Source organism: Hylobates moloch, unplaced genomic scaffold (genome assembly GCF_009828535.3).
Source record: "Hylobates moloch isolate HMO894 unplaced genomic scaffold, HMol_V3 SCAFFOLD_13, whole genome shotgun sequence".
Classification (NCBI taxonomy): Eukaryota; Metazoa; Chordata; class Mammalia; order Primates; family Hylobatidae; genus Hylobates; species Hylobates moloch.
In genome coordinates, this window is record NW_026652288.1 from 76,457,024 (window position 1) to 76,477,405 (window position 20,382).

At 34.9% G+C, this 20,382-nt stretch overlaps 1 protein-coding gene across 1 annotated transcript in view; it reads right to left on the reverse strand.

The window, feature by feature from the left end:
- BCHE (butyrylcholinesterase) overlaps positions 1-3,030 on the reverse strand; it is a 62,247-nt gene extending 59,217 nt beyond the window's left edge. Inside the window, exon 1 of the mRNA XM_032173945.2 lies at positions 2,921-3,030. Coding sequence (XP_032029836.2) covers positions 2,921-2,969 — 49 coding nt within the window. The 5' untranslated portion in view covers positions 2,970-3,030. The remainder of the gene's footprint in view (positions 1-2,920) is intronic.
- Positions 3,031-20,382: the final 17,352 nt, after the last annotated feature.

The window sequence follows — 20,382 nt, forward strand, 5'->3', positions numbered from 1 at the left end:
TCTTTAATTTTTTGATAATATCTGAGTCATCAACTTACAAATAATGTAATTAGTAGCAATCAAAGCAACCATTGTAAGCATGCATTCATTGCAAGAATGACAATATAATGCCAACTCATATGTATTGTTGCAGTGTTATATGACATATTATTTAATGTGTACTTTACTATAAAAATACGCAGATGTTCATATACTGTCAGTGTATTGTAGGCTAATGTTTTTATATTTAACTGCAGTACTTTATTTTTTAAATAAGCATCACTTTGGCCCTTTTTATAATCTGGTATTCTCTATTCTAACATGCTGCTCTGGAGTTTTGCCATTAAAAGACTATAAACATTTTAATATGTTCATCATGTAATTGAGCAATCAAAAGATAAATGAAAATAAAATAAAAATATTGAGTCTATATCTCAAAATTTTTATTAATGACTAGGATATTCAACAAAACATTATCGTTTTTCTTTTAATAAATTCTGGTGCAATTGGATACTGTCTCATTAAACGATTCTGAGAGAATATAATATCATAAACATTATCATAAAGAATGGGGCACATTTTCACAAGTACAGCTGTGTATCTGAATTTAGATCAATTTGCTTATCAAAATAGTATTTAATATTGTAAATAAAGACAGGAGTTTTTGTTTGGAATTGAGACAATTCTAGTTTTTGAGGAATTGAGTTTTTGAGGAATTTGAGTTTTTGAGGAACTGAGTTTTTGTTTGGAATTCAGAAAATTTACTGGCCATTTTTGAAAATACTAAACTGTTAAAACAATAACTTTCAAATAAAAAAGGTGACAAATCTTTTTTTCTGCATTTTTAATTCAATTTTGAAAGTACTATCAAAATTCCCTAGCTGATTTTAACAAAAAATACTAAATGTTATACTATAAGATGTGAGTGTGATAAAATAATTTGTATAAAGAGCTATTTATTTGGGATAACTTGAATATCAATCAGATTTTCAAAATAATGGACCAGACAAGAATTTTTAAAAGATATTCAAGCAAATATTCAAAATATTTTCCCTGTGTATAATTTCCCTATCTTTTAAAAAGTTACAATTAAATAAATATTTATTTCTACTTGGAAATAAACCCTCTTAAAATGGTAGAGAAAGAGCCATCTAGATAATATTAATATGATCTAGAACAAGAGCTCTTAAATGTATCTGAAGAAATTAGAACAACGACATCTTTATATCAAACTTAAAAAGCTTGTTTTGTTGCAGACTAAGTGAAGTGGGGAATTGAGGAAGTCTGATTATAAATAGACTACATCACTGTCTTTCAGGGATTCTTCAGCTATGCTTTAGGCATGTATACATATAGAAGACACTACATTAGGTATAAGAAACTTAAGATGTGTATCTGTCCTCAATTAGGAAGAACATTCACAAACTTCATCGTGTGAATAATTTGAACATTTATTAGAGAGATTTCTTGAGTCTTCTTTGAAAATTAAATCTTCTCTTAGGTGGTTATCTACTCAATTACAATTCTCTTAACATCTGGGACCATCTAATTTTGGTAAGAATGAGCAGATGCTAGCTAGAAACCATCGAAATGAAGATAATATTCAATGTAAATATATATTATACTTATCAAGAAATGACTCAAAGAAGGAACCAAATTTATGGATAAGATGTGACGTATTTAGCTATTATTAGCTTATGTTTTATAAAAATGAAATATGGAATACATCCCAAACATATTTTTGCAATTAAAAAACGCTAGGACATTGCAAACAAACAACAACAACAAAAAATTTGGAGAACAAAACAGAACTTTGATAACCCAATTAGAAATTTATTTGGTATCTAAAAGGCTACTTTATTTCATATCCAGAGAAAATTCTGAAGATTTTTATTCAAATGTTGAAGTCACACTTTAAAAGCTCACACTTATCCTTAAACAAAGTAACTACTTATATAAGTAAACTGTCATTGTTATTTATTGTAACTATGAGATAGTTTATATTAAGGAAGGCATTAAACAGACTAGTGACAGGAGCTCCTGAGTTTATTATCATGAAATATATTCATAAAAATGTGGAAGACATACTCATAAAAGTATATAATAAATAGAAATCATAAACAATGAAATCACATTTCAGTTTACTTTTAATCATTCATAGATTTTATAATCCTTAATACTTAATTCCCTGGTTAAAGTGGAACTGATGTTACCAAAATAATAGTTTTACAAGATTATAGGATGAGCAGAAAGTATATTTGCTTACTATTTCTATAATAGTAAAATAATAGCAAATGTAAAATATTTTGCTACAATTTAAACAAACATATAAAAAGTGAACCAAAAGGGCAAAGGGGACATGTTCATAAATCATTGTAAATCAAATTAGAAAACAGGTTTTGTTTTTATTTACATAAAATAAACTTAGATCTTTCATTTGCCAATCGTAATTGTTAAAGTTTTAGGTGACAAAATGTTGATTGAGAAAAGTATTTTGTTCAGGAAAAAATAAGTTAACTACTAACTTTATCCCATTTAAAAAGAAAAAAAAGTAAGACTAATCAAAGATTACTTTTACAGAGAGATTCAATAAACAATGCATTTAAGGGTAAACCAGTAGGAAATGTTTTTTCTTAGGAAACTCACTAAGAATATATATCACAGTGATTCCACACGTCCTATGGTCCTTTATATAGAGTTGAATAAATTCATTATTTTCTCAGCAGTTAAATAAACAAAGTCTGCATTCCCTGAATAGGAAGATTTGATGCATGTGCCTGCTGGCTCACTTCCTCTGTCCCATTTGCAAGCTTCAGTAACTGTTCCCCACAGAGCACCAAAGGGACACAACAAACACGTGAAGGGATCACTCTCATCCCACAGAATGAGCTTTACAGTAACTTGGATCTCTACACGAAGGTGTAAATTCAGAGCAACTTACCCGATTCTCTGCAACAAAGATGGTAAAGTTTACAAGGAGTGAAAATCATGTAATACTTCGGGGAAATGCAGGATGCAGCTGCTGCTCCAGCCTGTGAATTGGACTGCACTGACATTCAGTGTTACTGAATGTAACAATCAACTGTTACTGACAAAGCTCGCGAGAGTCGGCAGCAGCAACTTGATCTAGAGGCAGCCAATCTTTACTTTCTGACATCTGTTCAGAGGCTAATGGTATAAATGCAATAGTGATTCATTTACAGAAGTATGATAGGATTCATGCTTTACAATTGCAGGTAGTCTTCTAAAAATGAAGAAAAAAGCATAGAAGGCTCTTTAACTAAAATAATCTGAAATGTAACAGAAAATGCATGTTTCTTTTAACACTAAACTTTAAAAAAAATTCCTTTTTGAAGAATACATATTTCCTATGCTTGTCTTAAGATTTAAAGATGTATACATCATTCCAAAGAAGTGCTATTATGGAAATCCATTATAGCTTCAATCTGTGCTAATTATGTAGTTAGAGAAGATAGTAAAATAGAAAATAAGAAACAGAATGCTCTAGATATAAGCTATGCAAATCAAAAACTTAGCTCTATTAACTGAACGAATGTTTCTGATATGTATCTTCTTTCCACCCCCACACTTCAACACTTATTTAAGTCGTACAAATTTCAGCATTAGTAATTTCCTATTCAGAAGACCCTGCAGGCAGTCACATATGATGAGAAGCCACAATTTTCTGGTCAAGACAGGAAAAATAAAATGAATAACCTTCACCAAACTCTATAAAAGAGACACATTTGTCAACTTGCAGTGCATAAGCTCCGGAGAATATAGGTATGTCTTTGGCGCTTATCTTTCTTGAAATGATGTTCAGGAAAATAATTTTTTAAAAAACCTTTAATGAACTCTTTAATCCCTATCTTCTCAATGCAATATATTCTTAATCTTCTGTAAGTGATAGCTTTCACTTTTAAATCTCTTAGGCTCACTATGGACTAAACAGAAGGCATGTATTAATATTTGCAGGTGAGACTTTTTTTGCCTTTTAATAGAGTGTTAAATTTTCAAACAAATATAATTGGCATTTGTTGCAATTCTACCTTATGCCAGTCATTATAATTGACAATTTATATTAAATATTTTATATTATTTCAACAAATATGAGAGTTAATATTATTAACCACCTCATCAGATGAGAAGGCTAAGGTTTCTACAAATCAGAAGCTTACTATATTTCTTACCACTAGTAGCTGTTGGAAAACAGAATTCTAATCTGTATTAGTCTGTTATTTTATGTCAAGTGCTTCCAAGAGAATAGCCATTTTGGTCTTTTAAAATTATCTTTTCTGTGAAAATTGCTACTTAGGCAGTATTAATTCAATAACAAATATCACGATCACAATAACTTATAATATATTTAGAATATAGTTTATGTAATAACAAGTTAGTTACACAAAAGGTACAGAATACATAATCTATCTAAAAAGGAGGAAATGGAGGTGGAGCACAGTGGTTTACAACAGTAATCCAAACATTTTGAGAGGCCTAAGTGGGTGGATTGCTTCAGTCTGGGAGTTCAAGACAAGTCTGGGCAACATAGCAAAACTCAATTTCTACAAGAAAATGGGTCAGACATGGCGGTGTACGCCTGCATTCCCAGTTACTTGGGAGGTGGCTGAGGTAAGAGTATCACCTGAGCCTAGGAGGTTGAGGCTGCAAGCCACGATTGTGCCACTGCACTTCATCCTGGGTGACAGAGTGAGATACTGTCTCAAAAAAATAAATTAATAAATCAATAAAAGCAGGAAAAGGCTTTTTAAGTGGAAGTATGCTGACAAATTTGCAATGGTTTTTATAGTGATGGCATTTCTGTTTAAAATGTAGTAAATCTGATGTTCCACATGAGAGTTCATGGGTTCAATATACATGATTTTTAAAGATCCAAATGTCAAAATTCTTCTCTCCAACACAAGTCCACTGCATTGTTTCCTGTGCTAGCATACAGTCAGCCTATCAAACCTGGCAATTATTAAGGAATATGTTGTGACGTTAGTGAATTCAGCAGAGCATTTTACATGCTTCCTGTACCTACTCGCTGCTATGTAAAATATGTCACATATATACACATATTTCATTTTCATCTTTAAACAGGAAGCCAAACAATAAAATAATTGGTTTCAAGCCGATCTTTATCTTTAACCCATGTTTAAACTGGCTGACTAGCAACATCAACTGATTACACAAGTTGGCAATTTTTCTTCTGCTCAATGTCTTTACTTCAAAGAACCATCTTCTGTTAGTGTCCCTGTAGTTCTTTTCCTCACATGATTTCACAGCTATGCCACATTAGTTCATTCATTATTTTAGTGCACCTCTAAAGCATTTCTTCTTCCTGTCTTGAGAGTTTCTTCCTTGTGGCTCAACTTACAGCAGCTGCTTTGCTTCTGTGGTGTCATCATTTTCTCATACACATCCCGCGGAAGGATGTAGGTCACACACAGTGAGCTTGTTTCAGGGTTAGTAGGGAAGCACTATTCTATTACATCACAGCATGGATGGTTAATGATCCTACTGTTAAATGTTGAGTATGCCTTGTAAGCGACACTGATGAAATACCACAAGACACTTGACACGGCATTAACACTGCTCACATTTTGCAACCATATATGCTGAAGCTTGGGCAGGACAATCATTATGGTCTTGGCCCTGTGATCACTTTCAGTTAGCCAGCCACAGTGGTTTTTTGCTTTTAAGGTGCCATTGTAACTCAGTTACCACTGTTTTCTAGATAGCAGCATTCAGTAAGATTTAAGACGGTGTGAAAAACATTAATCCTGTATTATACATTAGTTTTCCTTAGGCATACTGATGCCAAAAAAGTGCTCTAAGCTTATATTAATTTTATTCATTATTTTTACAATAGCACTGCGTTCTCTGAAATAAATATAGATAACAAAGTACATATAAGTGTAGATAGACAGATAGATAGATGATAGATAGATAGATAGATAGATAGATAGATAGATAGATAGATAGATTGATTTTTTTTTTTTTCTGAGATGGAGTCTCACTCTGTCGCCCAGGCTGGAGTACAGTGGCACGATCTCGGCTCACTGCAACCTCTGCCTCCTGGGTTCAAGCAATTCTCCTGCCTCAGCCTCCTGAGTAGCTGGGATTACAGGCACCCACCACCAAATCTGGCTAATTTGTGTATTTTTAGTAGACACAGGATTTCACTACGTTGGCCAGGCTGGTCTCGAATTCCTGACCTCAGGTGCTCCACCCGCCTCGGCCTCCCAAAGTGCTGGGATTACAGGTGTGAGCCACTGCATCCAGCCCAGAAAAGTATATTTCTACATTTTACATATCACAGAGAATGAAAAGATCATTTTTTGTATTCCAATCAGTTTTTTAAAATATGTGTATGTGGTTATAGTTACATAGATAAATATAGTGGTAGTCAAATGGTTTATCATCATTCTTCTTGCTTTTTATCTTATGATATTAATTTCCTATTAAAATATTTTGATTACTGTGTGATATATTATCATATGGGCATATTATGGTTCATTGTATCTCGTTACTTATATGATGATAATAATAATGTTAGGTAATAAATATTATTTGAAAGCACTATTCTATCCACTTTGAATACATGAATTCATTTAAAACTCATGACTACCTTTAAAATAAGCATTATTATTATCCCTATTTTACATTTGAGAAAATATAGCCACAAAGGGTTTAAGCAACTTGCTTCAAATCATACAGATACTGAGGTTTCTGACTTTTTTAATATATTACTACAATAGGCATTTTGTATATCAATATTTGAGTGCATCTTTTAATTGTTTTCTGAATTTATTTTCCCAGAATTGGAATAACTGAATATGATGTGGACAAAGTACATATACATATATGTGTGTGTGTATATCTATATATGTATATATATAGATATAGATATGCGTGTATGTATATATATTTATATATATATTCAATCTTCTCAAATCCTACACAGACTGTTGAATAGAAATAATTTTCCAACAACTCTGGCAAAAAAGAGAAATGTTCTTATAATCAGAACTAACCTGAACATGTCTCTGGTGTGTCCGGAATTGGTGGGTTCTTGGTCTCACTGACTTCAAGAATGAAGCCGCGGACCCTCACGGTGAGTGTTACAACTCTTAAGGTGGCACGTCTGGAGTTGTTCGTTCCTTCTGATGTTCGGATATGCTCGGAGTTTCTTCCTTCTGGTGGGTTCATGGTCTCGCTGGCTTAGGAGTGAAGCTGCAGACCTTCGTGGTGAGTGTTACAGCTCTTAAGGCCGCGCGTCTGGAGTTGTTCGTTCCTCCGGGTGGGCTCGTGGTCTCCCTGGCTTCAGGAGTGAAGCTGCAGACCTTCGCGGTGAGTGTTACAGCTCATAAAAGCAGTGTGGACCCAAAGAGTGAGCGGTAGCAAGATTTATTGCAAAGAGTGAAAGAACAAACCTTCCATAGCGTGGAACGAGACCCCAGCAGGTTGCCACTGCAAGCTCGGGCAGCCTGCTTTTATTCTCTTATCTGGCCCCACCCACGTCCTGCTGATTGGTAGAGCCCAGTGGTCTGTTTTGACAGGGTGCTGATTGGTGTGTTTACAATCCCTGAGCTAGACACAGAGGTTCTCCACGTCCCCACCAGAGTAGCTAGACACAGTGTTGATTGGTGCATTCACAAACCTTGAGCTAGACACAGGGTGCTGATTAGTGTGTTCATAAACCTTGAGCCAGACACAGAGTGCCGATTGTTGTATTCACAATCCCTGAGCTAGACACAAAGGCTCTCCAAGGCCCCACCAGAGTAGCTAGATACAGAGTGTCAATTGGTGCATTCACAAACCCTGAGCTTGACACAGGGTACTGACTGGTGTATTTACAATCCCTGAGCTAGACATAAAGGTTCTCCACATCCCCACCAGACTCAGGAGCCCAGCTGGCTTCACCCAGTGGACCCCGCCAGTCCTGCGCCGTGCACCCACATTCCTCAGCCCTGGTGGTCGATGGGATTAGTCACCAGGCAGCAGGGGGCGGCGCTCATCTGGGAGGCTCCAGCCGCACAGGAGCCCATGGAGGGGGTGGGAGGCTCAGAGGCATGGCGGGCTGCAGGTCCCAAGCCCTGCCCCGCCGGAAGGCAGCTAAGGCCCGGTGAGAAATCGAGCGCAGCGCCGGTGGGCTGGCACTGCTGGGAGACCCAGTACACCCTCCGCAGCTGCTGGCCCGCGTGCTAAGCCTCTCATTGCCAGGGGCCAACAGGGCCGGCCGGCTGCTCCGAGTGTGGGGCCCGCCAAGTCCACGCCCACCCGGAACTCCTGCTGGCCCGCAAGCGCCTCGCGCAGCCCCGGTTCCCGCTCGCGCAGCCCCGGTTCCCGCTCGCGCAGCCCCGGGTTCCCGCTCGCGCAGCCCCGGGTTCCCGCTCGCGCAGCCTCGGGTTCCCGCTCGCGCAGCCCCGGGTTCCCGCTCGCACCTCTCTCTCCACACCTCCCTGCAAGCTGAGGGAGCCGGCTCTGGCGTTGGCCATCCCAGAAAGGGCCTCCCACAGTGCAGCGGCAGGCTGAAGGACTCCTCAAGTGCCTCCAAAGTGGGAGCCCAGGCGGAGCAGAGGCCGAGAGCGAGCAACGGCTGTGAGGACTGCCAGCACTCTGTCACCTCTCGCTGGAGCCCAGAGACTAGACTCTCACAGCTGGATGTGGCAGATACTTGAAGGTGGATATCTCCAGAGATATTAGAAGTAGCTCCAGCGCCACAGGTAATAAAATTCTTTAGTGATGTTGTGGCAACTAATATGGAAGGCCTTGCAGGAAGTGACATCTGTAAGGGATAACACATAGATATTTTGGGGTTAAGGGAGAGTGAGTGATGGGAGGTCTGTGGGGCTTTTTACATGAAGATACAGATAGTTTGGTTAAAGGAGTTTTGGAAAGAGACAACAACAATTTGGTTAGACACTAGAATATTAGACTCTAAGAACAGAAATAAAATCAAGAAAAAGCAACAGCTTCTAAGGAAATGTGGTGCCAAGTGGATTTTCATGGAATTGGCAAAGCCAGCAGAATCAAAGTAAGAAAACAAATTCTGAACTAAATTGTTCAGGGCTTTAGCAAAAAAAGGAGAAACTGATTGTTTTAAAACATAAAAAAAGAGAGAAAAACAGCAAGCTTCTTTGTTTATCGCCTAATTTACTGAATTGGCTTAAATTTACTCTTCCCAAACCTTTGACTATCCTTGGAGTCTTGCTCTCAGAAAAATTGCAAAGTAACACGTTATCAAATTAATCAAAGTGCCATTTAAACATCCAGATTTCTAGGCCACATCCTTGGGCTTTGGTTTCAGTAGACTTGAGGACAGTGTTATACTACTGTCCTCTGTGAAGCTGATAGAGGAAGTTCACAAACTACACACTAAGAGGCAAAGTCCTGGAGCCTGGATACTAAGGACATTTTTGTGCTTATATATATATATATATACACACACACATATATATATAAATTAGCATATATATAAGCATATATATATTAGCATATATAAGCATATATACATATTAGCATATATAAGCATATATATTAGCATATATATATTAGCATATATATATATATGCTTTTTCTTTTTTTTAATTCCTTATTTTCCTGCACAACTGTACCTTTTGCTTCAAGCTAATTTGGAAATACATCATACATAGTCTTTGGTAGCCTACTTTCATATAACCTAAGTTTTTCTAAAATAATGCTATCAAATATTTTTTAACTTCATTTATATGCCTATGTATTAATTATTTGTATAGGTACAATATAATTTATCTAACTTGCTTTTATGGTATATGAAGGCTATTTTAAATTTTTCCTGGAAATAGTAACATAAAATTGGACTTAATAATTATAAATATTTTTAAATATTTCTTATTTTCCATGGAATAATTGCTTAAATCAGAATTCTTCAAAAGGTTACTATGCTTTTATGGCTAAGACATATCAACCAACTACCTTCACAAAACATCAGCAATTTATACTCTCACCAGCTGTCTAGGAAACTGTATGTTGTTCTCATGCCCAAAACCACAATTTATTATTACATATCTTCTCTTTTGTCATTTCATTTGATAAAAATGTACTATTTTTAATTTATTTGCTTATAACTGTTACCACCCATATTTCAGGTGTTTAAAAGTAACTTTTTATTTCTGTACAATTTTAAATTTATGGAAATTTTCAAATTAGTGCAGACAACTTCTATATACTATTTACTCAGATTCACCATGTGTTAATATTTTAAGCCATTTTCAATTATGTCTTCCTTTATACATAAGATAAAATATGTGCATTTACAAATTATTTTTTCTGAATTTTTTCATTTATTTGCAGTACCAATGTCCTTTATCCCTTAACACTCTGGTAAGATCTATGAACATTCCCTTTTCTCTGGCTGTAAATATAATAAGTGAATTCAGTCAACAATCTGGTAATAGAATATAAGACTATTTGTGAGGAAAAGCCCTGTTATTATGGAACAACTCTAATTTAAAGAAGAAAGACAACTAATATATGTAGAAGGACTAACATGGCAGAAAAAATTTTCAAACCTTGAGAACGTACTCATTCAGTTAAGAATTAACAATTGGTGTTAAGATCACTAGATGTATGATTGAAGGAAAACTGGATAGATGATATTCTTGAGAAACCACACATATTACAATCCAAATTTTATAACTAAAGCAAAGGGTAAATTTTAATGTCACAAATAGCAGAATCAATAAATTGTTAGGTAAACAGTATCACTTAGTCTATCTAAAAATTTTAATTTGAGTCTTTTATTATCACATGTAAGATATGAATTCAACTTTATATTTATATGAAATAAAATAAATGAGAGAAACAAATTGTATCTCAATGGAGCACCCAGACAATTCCTGAAAGTGGAACATTCTGGCTGGTCATTTCAACAAAACAATGAAAGTTAAGTTCTATGAAAGCCTGGGCAAAATGCAAGAGACATAATCACATGTAGTATGTGGTTCATGACCAGAAATGGGTTTCTTGGGGGATAAATTTTGGAAATTTAAAAAATTTGGTGGTACTAGCTTAGAAAAAAATAACTGAGGTGAAAATTCTTGAAGAAGTGGCTTGCAGAACATTATGAAAAATATAATCCCATTCTAGTATGCGTGTATACAGACAGACACACACACACATACACACACAGAGAAAGATTTGTAAGAATAGAAATTAAGACTATGCTGAGATGATTTGGCAGAGATATTTATACAAAATTATGGAACCAATTTATTTTTATTTTGCATTATATTTAAGAAAATCAGGAATAGATGGAGCTGCCAAATTTTCATTATTGAAATGATATAAACTTCATGTCAAAGCAAGTGAAGAATAATAAAAAGCCAGCACTTTGGGAAGCCGAGGCGGGCAGATTATGAGGTCAGGAGATGGAGACTATCCCGGCTAACACGGTGAAACCGCGTCTCTACTAAAAATACAAAAAATTAGCCGGGCGTGGTGGCAGGCAGTCTGTAGTCCCAGCTGCTCTGGAGGCTGAGGCAGGAGAATGGCGTGAACCCGGGAGGTGGAGCTTGCAGTGAGCCGAGATTGCGCCACTGCACTCCAGCCTGGGCGACAGAGTGAGACTCCATTTCAAAAAAAAAAAAAAAAAGAATAAAAAGAAAAGAGAAGTTGGAGTTTGAAGAAACCGAGGCAACGAGATTTTAAGGGGAAATGGAGTAAACAAATTGGGAGGAAGACTAAAGATAACAAATTAAAGAAAAAGGAGCACTTTCGGAAACCATCCTCAAGAGTAGAAGTTTTGGGGAGGTAGATGCATAATAAAGACTTCTAGAAAAATATTTGTGGTGAAGTGTAAATCTCTCTTGAGAATCTTCAAACTTGTTAGGAGAAACCGACACTGTTTTCTAAAAGTTCTGGAGCAGATGTGTATGTGGGTTTTTGTGTGTTTCTGTGTATGTGTGTGTGTGTGTACATGTGCTACAGAGACAGTGGATACAAAAGTATCCAGAGTTGGGCTTCAAGGGAAAAAATGGTACAGTCTCATTTGATAAAAGTTGCTGAATATTAAATATATTAATTAATTTAAAAAAATTGTTATGCTATTATGTTTCTGAGGTAGAAAATTATACCATTTTGTATTTCATCATTTCTGTAATTTGAAAAGTTTCCTAATTTGCATATAATATGTTCAAGTAAAAATAAACTTCTTATAAAATAAATTTGATCATCATAAGATCACATTTTGGAGCCATGCATTCATTTCTGAGATGAGAGTTAAAGAAGAGCATCCAGTGGCACCCTCCACAGCAGGGTCTCACCTTCAAAACCAGGGTCATCTGGTGCTGTCTTCTCAGACTTTTTTCTCTGCCTCAATGTTTGTCTTCGGTCTTCTTTCCCTTTATCATCTTTGCAATATTCCCAGATATCCGTCTTTCTGTTTTTTTTTTGAAACTGTATTTTATTACTTCAGAATAGCTTTGTAAATGCCAAAATTTACATCTTATTTCGTGGGGGGAGTCAAAAGCTACAATGCAGAAATTGTGAAGTGCTGAGATTCACCTTTATTTTGGAACTGGATCACCTGTAATGCCAAATAATCTGACATTTAGCTAAACACTGTATTGCTAGTATATGACTGCAATTACTAAATATAATTAGGCAAATAATAATTAATCTTGATATGTCTTAGTACAATCTGTATCTTAACATTGTTTTTCAGTCTGCTCATATTTGGTGATTATATTCACAGCATGATTTTATCATAAAAAAGAGATTTACTCACGGTGTATTTCTAAATACATAGAAGCTTATTTTGCTGGCCATGAAAAAACATCAGTGTGATTTACTGCCTCCAAGTAATTGTTTTATTTCTGACTTCTTCCTTAAACCCAATTAATGGTACTTTAGCCCTTTTCTGTATCATCATTGTTCTGAAGTCAGATTTTTGGCTCTGTTTAAATCATCAACATGACATAAAACATACAGATTAGTGTTACAAATCCCCAGAAACATGACTGGAAGGGACAACTTATTTGCAGGCCTCACAAAGTATTCTTCTGCAAATAGACAACCATATCTAACTGATTTTTATGGACAAATTGTTAAAACTATGTCTACATTAACTTTGTAAATTTAAATCAGTAGTCACAGAAAAGGCATGAAAAGCTCTGTGACGACTGTGTCAACTTAACTGAGTAAATGAATGCCCTAATAACTGGGAAAACTTTTTTTCTTGGTCTGTCCAGAAGAGATCAGCATTTGAATCAGACTGAGTAGCTCTCACCAATATGGGCAGGTGTCATCTAATCCCTTGAGGCCTCTCCTAGAGAACAAGAAGGGAGAGAAAGAGTGAATTTTCTCTCTCTTCTTGAGCTGAGATATCCATCTTCTGCCCATCCTCTGCTCACCTTCTGCTCCTGGTTCTTGATTCTTGGACATATATCATCCCCACTCAATTGTCGAGCCTTCGACCTTGGACTGGAAATTACACCATTGATCAGTTCTTCTGGATCTCTGGCCTTCAGATTTGGACTGAATTACACCAACAGCTTTCCTGGCTCTCTAGCATGCAGATAGCATATTGTGGGAATTAGCCTCCATAACCATGAAAACCAGTTTCCATAACAAATCACATCTTCTCCCTCTCTATATATCCTATTGGTTCTCTTTCTCTGGAGAACCGTGACTAATACGAGATCTCAAGAGAGAATATGCATTTCTGTCTTGCCTATTTCATTAAGTTTTGGGGAAAAAAATCACATGGAGTAATGCACAGAAATCTTGTTATGAGACTACCAAAAGTTCCATTTATCACCTATCCCATCTCTTATCCTATAGATATTTTATGATTTTCACATCTTTGTAAAACACAGAAGTATACATATTGAAAACCACTTATAAACTATTTCTGGATTAAAAAAGAAGAATCGAATTGATATTACAAAGTAATGTATAACAAAAACTACATATAAACCCAGTGTAACTTGTAACTGAATAGATATTATTATTAAAAGAAAATTGATAGATGTAAATGCTTGTTGGAAAAGAAACAAAATTGTAAACAGTGAAGAATCCCATGCAAGATCTAAAGAAAAGAATGATAAAGAAAACCAAGAGAAAATATAACGTTAGAAATTGTAGTAATGAGAAATTAATAAAATAGAAGATGGAGGAACGACAATGGGAGCAGCAAAAGCAGAACCGAGTTCTTTGAAATATTCATATAAAAAATCTGGGAATAATTATAACAAAATATAAACTCTGTATGATAAATATTTTACATTTTTATTAAGTACATGAACAGATGACCTCTTCTACCCCAAATAGAAAACTATATCTTGTTCACACATGGGAAATCTCAGCCCTGTAAGATGTTCAGTCTCTATTTGTTACACAATTCCAAATAAATTCCCTTCAAAATTTTTAACGAACTTGAAAATTCACTTGAAAAGTTATGAAAAGTAATGAGCTCAAAATAGCCAATATAGTTTTAGAGAAGAAAAATAAAGAGAAATTAATTTGTCTCATTAGATATATTTAATAATGCACTTCAGTGATTAAAATTACATAGCATTTGGATATATTGCATTAGGATAGTGATAACCTTGTAGAAGAGAATAGAGATTCTGTATCCTCAGTTGTATATAAGGATATATTATATGGTATATTAGAGGGATATTAGAACTTGACCTATGTAATAAGTGAAATGAAACAATAGTTCATCATATAGAAAGCATTTTGATTAAATTTCTACTTTAACTATAAATCATACACAAAAATATTTCTGCATGAATTTGAGACCTATGTATGAAAAACAAAATTTTAAAATTAAAAAAAGCGTGAGACTACTTCAGTGGCATTCGGGTAAAGGCAATTTTTCTAAATAAGACACAAAAGGCCGTTATAGAGAAACATTTAATTGGAATAATTAAAATTCTAAAATTACTAAGAAAAGCTTAAAAAGTTAAAAAATACACAAAGACAGAAAGATGCATATAACCAAGAAAGAACTATACTCAGAATATAGAAAGAACTAGAAATTAAAAATAAGAAGACAAAGAAAAAAATGATAAAAAGATCTGAACAAGCAAGTCATGAAATGGAAAGCCTAGTGGCCAATCAGCATGAAAAAAATCTCAATTTTTCTAATCACTGATGATATGAAAATTAAAAAACAATTAGATGCCAATTCACACAAATAGAAGTTGTCCAAACGGTATGTCTGTTATTGCTCAGTATTAGCCCAGAAGGGAACTAGGAATGTGAAAACATGTTACTGAATTTTATGTTGGTATAAATTTTTAAAAATATTATTGAATATATCAACCCTAAAATCAAAATTCTAGGCATATACACTAATGAAACTCATGCACATATACACAAAAGTCATGCAAAAAGTCTAGATTTTTATAATTTTTTTAATAATATAAAGATACTAGGAAGGACCAGATTATGACTAGAAAAATTTTCATGGTCCTAGAGTAGAATAGCATGTAATAATCAAGAATAAAGATAGGCCGGGCTTGGTGGCTCACACCTGTAATCCCAGCACTTTGGGAGGCCGAGGTGGGTGGATCATGAGGTCAGGAGATCGAGACCATCCTGGCTAACATGGTGAAACCCTGTCTCTACTAAAAATACAAAAAAAAAAAAAAATTAACCGGGCGTGGTGGCGGGCGCCTGAAGTCCCAGCTACTCCGGAGGCTGAGGCAGGAGAATGGCGTGAACACAGGAGGCGGAGCTTGCAGTGAGCCGAGATCATGCCACTGCACTCCAGCCTGGGCGACAGAGCCAGACTCGGTCTCAAAAAGAAAAAAAAAAAAAGAATAACGATAAACATCAATACTAAAAGGTTGAGAGAAAACATCGACATGTGGAATAGCATGATGGGTTTTTAATACATTTTAAGTACATACTAATTTTTGTTTACCAATGCATATGCATTTGCTTGGATGAATATAATGTTTGGATAGTTCCTATATATGGAGAGGTAATATATTTGTAATATATCTATACTATTTATTGAACTTGTTGACTCTTGACTCCTCACCATAGCCTTTAGAAAATTTTGAATTTTAAATTTATTTGTATGTTCATTATTAGTTTTGTCTTTTTCCCCATAGTCATGGATTTTAAAACGAGAAGAAGGACCATGTCCAGTCATAGTCCACTAGTGCTCAGCCCTAACAATGCGACTCTGGTGTTCATTAAATAATTATTGAATGAATAAATGCCCATATTGTATACTCCCAACCACATTTGATATTATCTTTTTCTAATAATTGTATACTTATTATTTAAAAATTCTCTTTGAACGTTCATTTATATGATTTGTATATTCTGAAAAATTATTCCATTCCATTTCAGTTAAATCTTAATGTATTTTTCTTCTATTATAATTTTTTACTTAAAATAATAGTATGTGATTATTTTCTCTCTCTAGTGTGAAATAGAGAATTTAGTAATTATAAATTACTAAAGTTACTAAAGCGTATAAATACCTTTATATGCTTAATTTAATCATTATTCTCCCTTTATATACTTTCATGCTATAAAATATGGATTTATTGACTCCATTTTGTGTTCTATTACTGTATATTTTCTTTTTTATATATCACACTATATTTGGATCTGCATGTTTTATGTTGAGGATTTTTTTTTTTTTTGTAACCAAATAATATGAACTTTTTTTCTTCAGCCTTTATTTTAATTTCCGGGGTACATGTGCAGTATGTCCATGTTTGTTACATAGGTAAACGTGTGCCATAGTGGTTTGCGGCACAGATCAACTCATCACCTAGATATTAAGCCCAGCACCCATTAGCTATTCTTCCAGATGCTCCCCTTTCCCCTGCTCCCCCAAAAGGACCCAGTGTGTGTTGTTCCCCCACAATGTGTTCATGTTCATGTGTTCTCATTGCTCAGCTCCCACTTATAAGTGAGACCATACAGTTTGATTTTCTTTTCCTGCATTAGTTTGCTAAGAATAATGGTGTCCAGTTCCATTTATGTCCCTGCAACAGACGTGATCTCATTCCTTTTTACGGCTGCATAGTGCTCCATGGTATATATGTACCACATTTTCTTTATCCAGTCTGTCATTGATGGGCATTTGGGTTGATTCTATGTCTTTGCTACTGTGAATAGTGCTGTAATGAACATACGCATGTATGTATCTTTATAACAGAATAATTCATATTCTTTCGGGTATAAACCCAGCAATGGGATTGGTGGTTCAAATGATATTTCTGCCTCTAGATCTTTGAGGAAACACCACACTGTCTTCCGCAATGGTTGAACTAATTTAAACTCCCACCAACAGTGTAAGTGTTCCTTTTTCTCTGCAATTTTGCCAACATCTGTTGTTTCTTGATGTTGGACCTTTTTATTTTTCCAGATGAAATGTCATTTTAAAAAAAAAAAAAACCTAATAATATATCCATCCGTTAGAATCTGGCTTATACAAAAGCAACAGAAAACCAACTCATATTAGCTTAAGACAGCATGGGTTTTATTTTTCTTACATAAGGAATCTGGAGGTACATGGCCATGAAAGGAAACTAAAAAGTGAAGGTGTTTTTAGTCTGCCATGTTGCAACCCTGAACAGAATTTGTATTTTGTTAGTAAGGAAAAGGCCAAATTTGCATAGTATAGAAAACTATTAATATTTACCATTGTGTAGTATTTTTAAAAGTTCCATCAGTTAATTTCATTAATTAAGGAAAAGCATCTTCTTATAAGTAAAATGGATATCTCTCAATTTATTTATCCATGTACCTAAAAGTTAATGTAAAAGAATTATGATATGTTTTAAAATATGTTTGATATCCTATGTATTTTTGTATGTCTTTAGTTAACTTTACACTAATTGGCAATAGTTTGTAAATATATGACCAGAAAAACATTTTTATTGTATTTTTTTTTTTTTTGGAGATGGAGTCTCACTTTGCTGCCCAGGCAGGAATGCAGTGGCACGATCTTGGCTCACCACAACCTCCACCTCCTGGGTTCAAGCGATTCTCCTGCCTCAGCCTCTCGAGTAGCTGGGATTGCAGGTGCATACCTCCACAGGCCCAGCTAATTTTGTATTTTTAGCAGAGCTGGGTTTTCACCATGTTAGCCAGGCTGGTCTTGAACTCCTGACCTCAGGTGATCCACCTGCCTTAGCCTCCCAAAGTGCTGGGATTACAGGTGTGAGTCACCGCACCCGGCCAATATTTTTTATTTTTATTGCTAAGCATATTCTGTTTCCTAAAGCACAAATTGTAGTGCCAACAATGATTAGTCCTATTTCTATTTTTCCTCCTTTTCATCTGCCTAAAAAATATAGGCATAATTTTAAGTGTAAGTTGTACTCAGTGCTTAAATCAATTAAACATCTGAAACGGCTGGGGTAGGTAGTCACAGAAAACAAAAGGGATGCACTTAGAGTAAATATCTTATTGTTGCTTACATGTTAATTTTCTTGTGTCACACTCCTGTATTCAAATTTATAAAAGGGACCTAATTTTGTTTGATTTTGTGAATTTACGAAGATAAAATTCACCTTGCAAATTTCCTGGCACATAATATATACTATATAAAAATTTGGTACTTGCTTGACTATATTAACAAAGTATAAAGTATGTCTATTCTTTTTCTTAAAACTTCTTTCAATGTACAGTGTGCCTCTTTCTCTAAGAATTTCATTGTTAAAAAGAGAAAGCACACTTAAAAACGTTCCTCATCACTGGGGATATTTTTTGAAGGCATTCATCTATTATAGGTGGTTATCTACTACAGGGATTTGTCAGTACCTTTCCCCAGGGTATTTTCTCAGCCAGTTTTATTCCAACTGGATGCACTCATTGAAGCAATTTATCTGAAGATTGAGCATATCTCTTTTATCTAAGGAAGGCAAAAGAAAATCTGGAACATCAAATTCAGAAAGATATTCCTGAATTAGTTAGACACGTACCCAAGGTGATTATGCCGATGGTTGTAGTCATGAAATACAATGGCAAAGGGAGACTTCATGGAATGTATAGGTGCATGCAGGCATTAGTAATCATGGCCCCAATCAAAACCTTACTGTTCTTGCTTAGAGGAAGGTTTGTATAAAATTTTAATATACCACACCCAATCATAGTAACAGCTGATTATTTATGATATTTTGAAGGCGGATCATTAGCAATGTTTTGAGAACTACTTTAATCAGAATTTAAGTTTTTACTTAAATTTTACAATATTTAATGGGGCTCAATTTCTATAATCGAAGACTTGAAGTACATTTGTCTGGGAGACTTCTGGTATATGCCTGTTTTCTCTGTATATTTATTAGTAACACGAGCTTTCACTCTAAGATATTTAATGACCAATTACATAAACCCCTACTGATGGTAAAAAGTCACTGAGAAATACTATAACATATTTCTACGTGACAGAAAACAAATGTGAACTCAGAGTTTTTAGTAATATGTTTTTGTGTAATGATATGGCTATTAATGATTTATATATATTCCAGAGAAGAAAAACAGTATCCTTTTTGTGAGATCACTCTGTAAACAAAGAAAGATCTTCAAAATCTCATTAGCATGATTACTTTTCATCATATTTCCTTAAATTACCAAGGCATTTCATCACCTGTTAAGATAAAGCAGTTCATGGTATCAGCCTGGCAGAGAAAGGATTTATTGACTGTGCAGTCTGGAATGTTACATAGTGATGAACATAAACCCTGCTTCTTGCCACTCACACTTCACCTTACAGTGTTGCAGCTGTGCTTAGCAACAGAATGCCAGATGGCACGGAGACATCAATTGATTACTACTCAAGAACAATGTCACTTACCAGAATGGACGACAGATAAATTGACAAAGACAATGCTATGTTTGCAAGCCTGAATAAAGAAGCACTTTAAGTAGATTTATGGCTGCATTTTAAAACATACACTCTTTGGAAACTTTTGTTCAAGGATAAAGCAACAAATAATTATATGCACATTCATGTTTTGCTAGAATCTTTTTTTTTAATGCTTAGATTTCTGTGCCGGTCTACACATGTAGAAGATAATATATTAAAGCTTTTTGTTGTATGCTATTGCAAACACCAAATTATCTAAACTCTGTTTTAAAAATGCATTCTTAACTATCTTTTTGTGCTCATCAGTTAACATTACAAACTTGGGCTAGAGAGAAAGGCAGTAGAAAAACTGCCTAAAGAATTCTGGAATTCACAAGCTGTCAGCATGAGTTATCTGTTCACAAAGAATGTCTTTTATGAGTAAGGCTTGTTTTTGTAGAAGGCATTTATTATCACATTTGGCATCACTTTGTGTAGCATATCTTGGATTGTTTGCACTCAAATCTTGGCTGTGCAATATATCTGATGTCCTGGAATGGATGTCAATGCTGAAAAACACACATGCCAGGTTA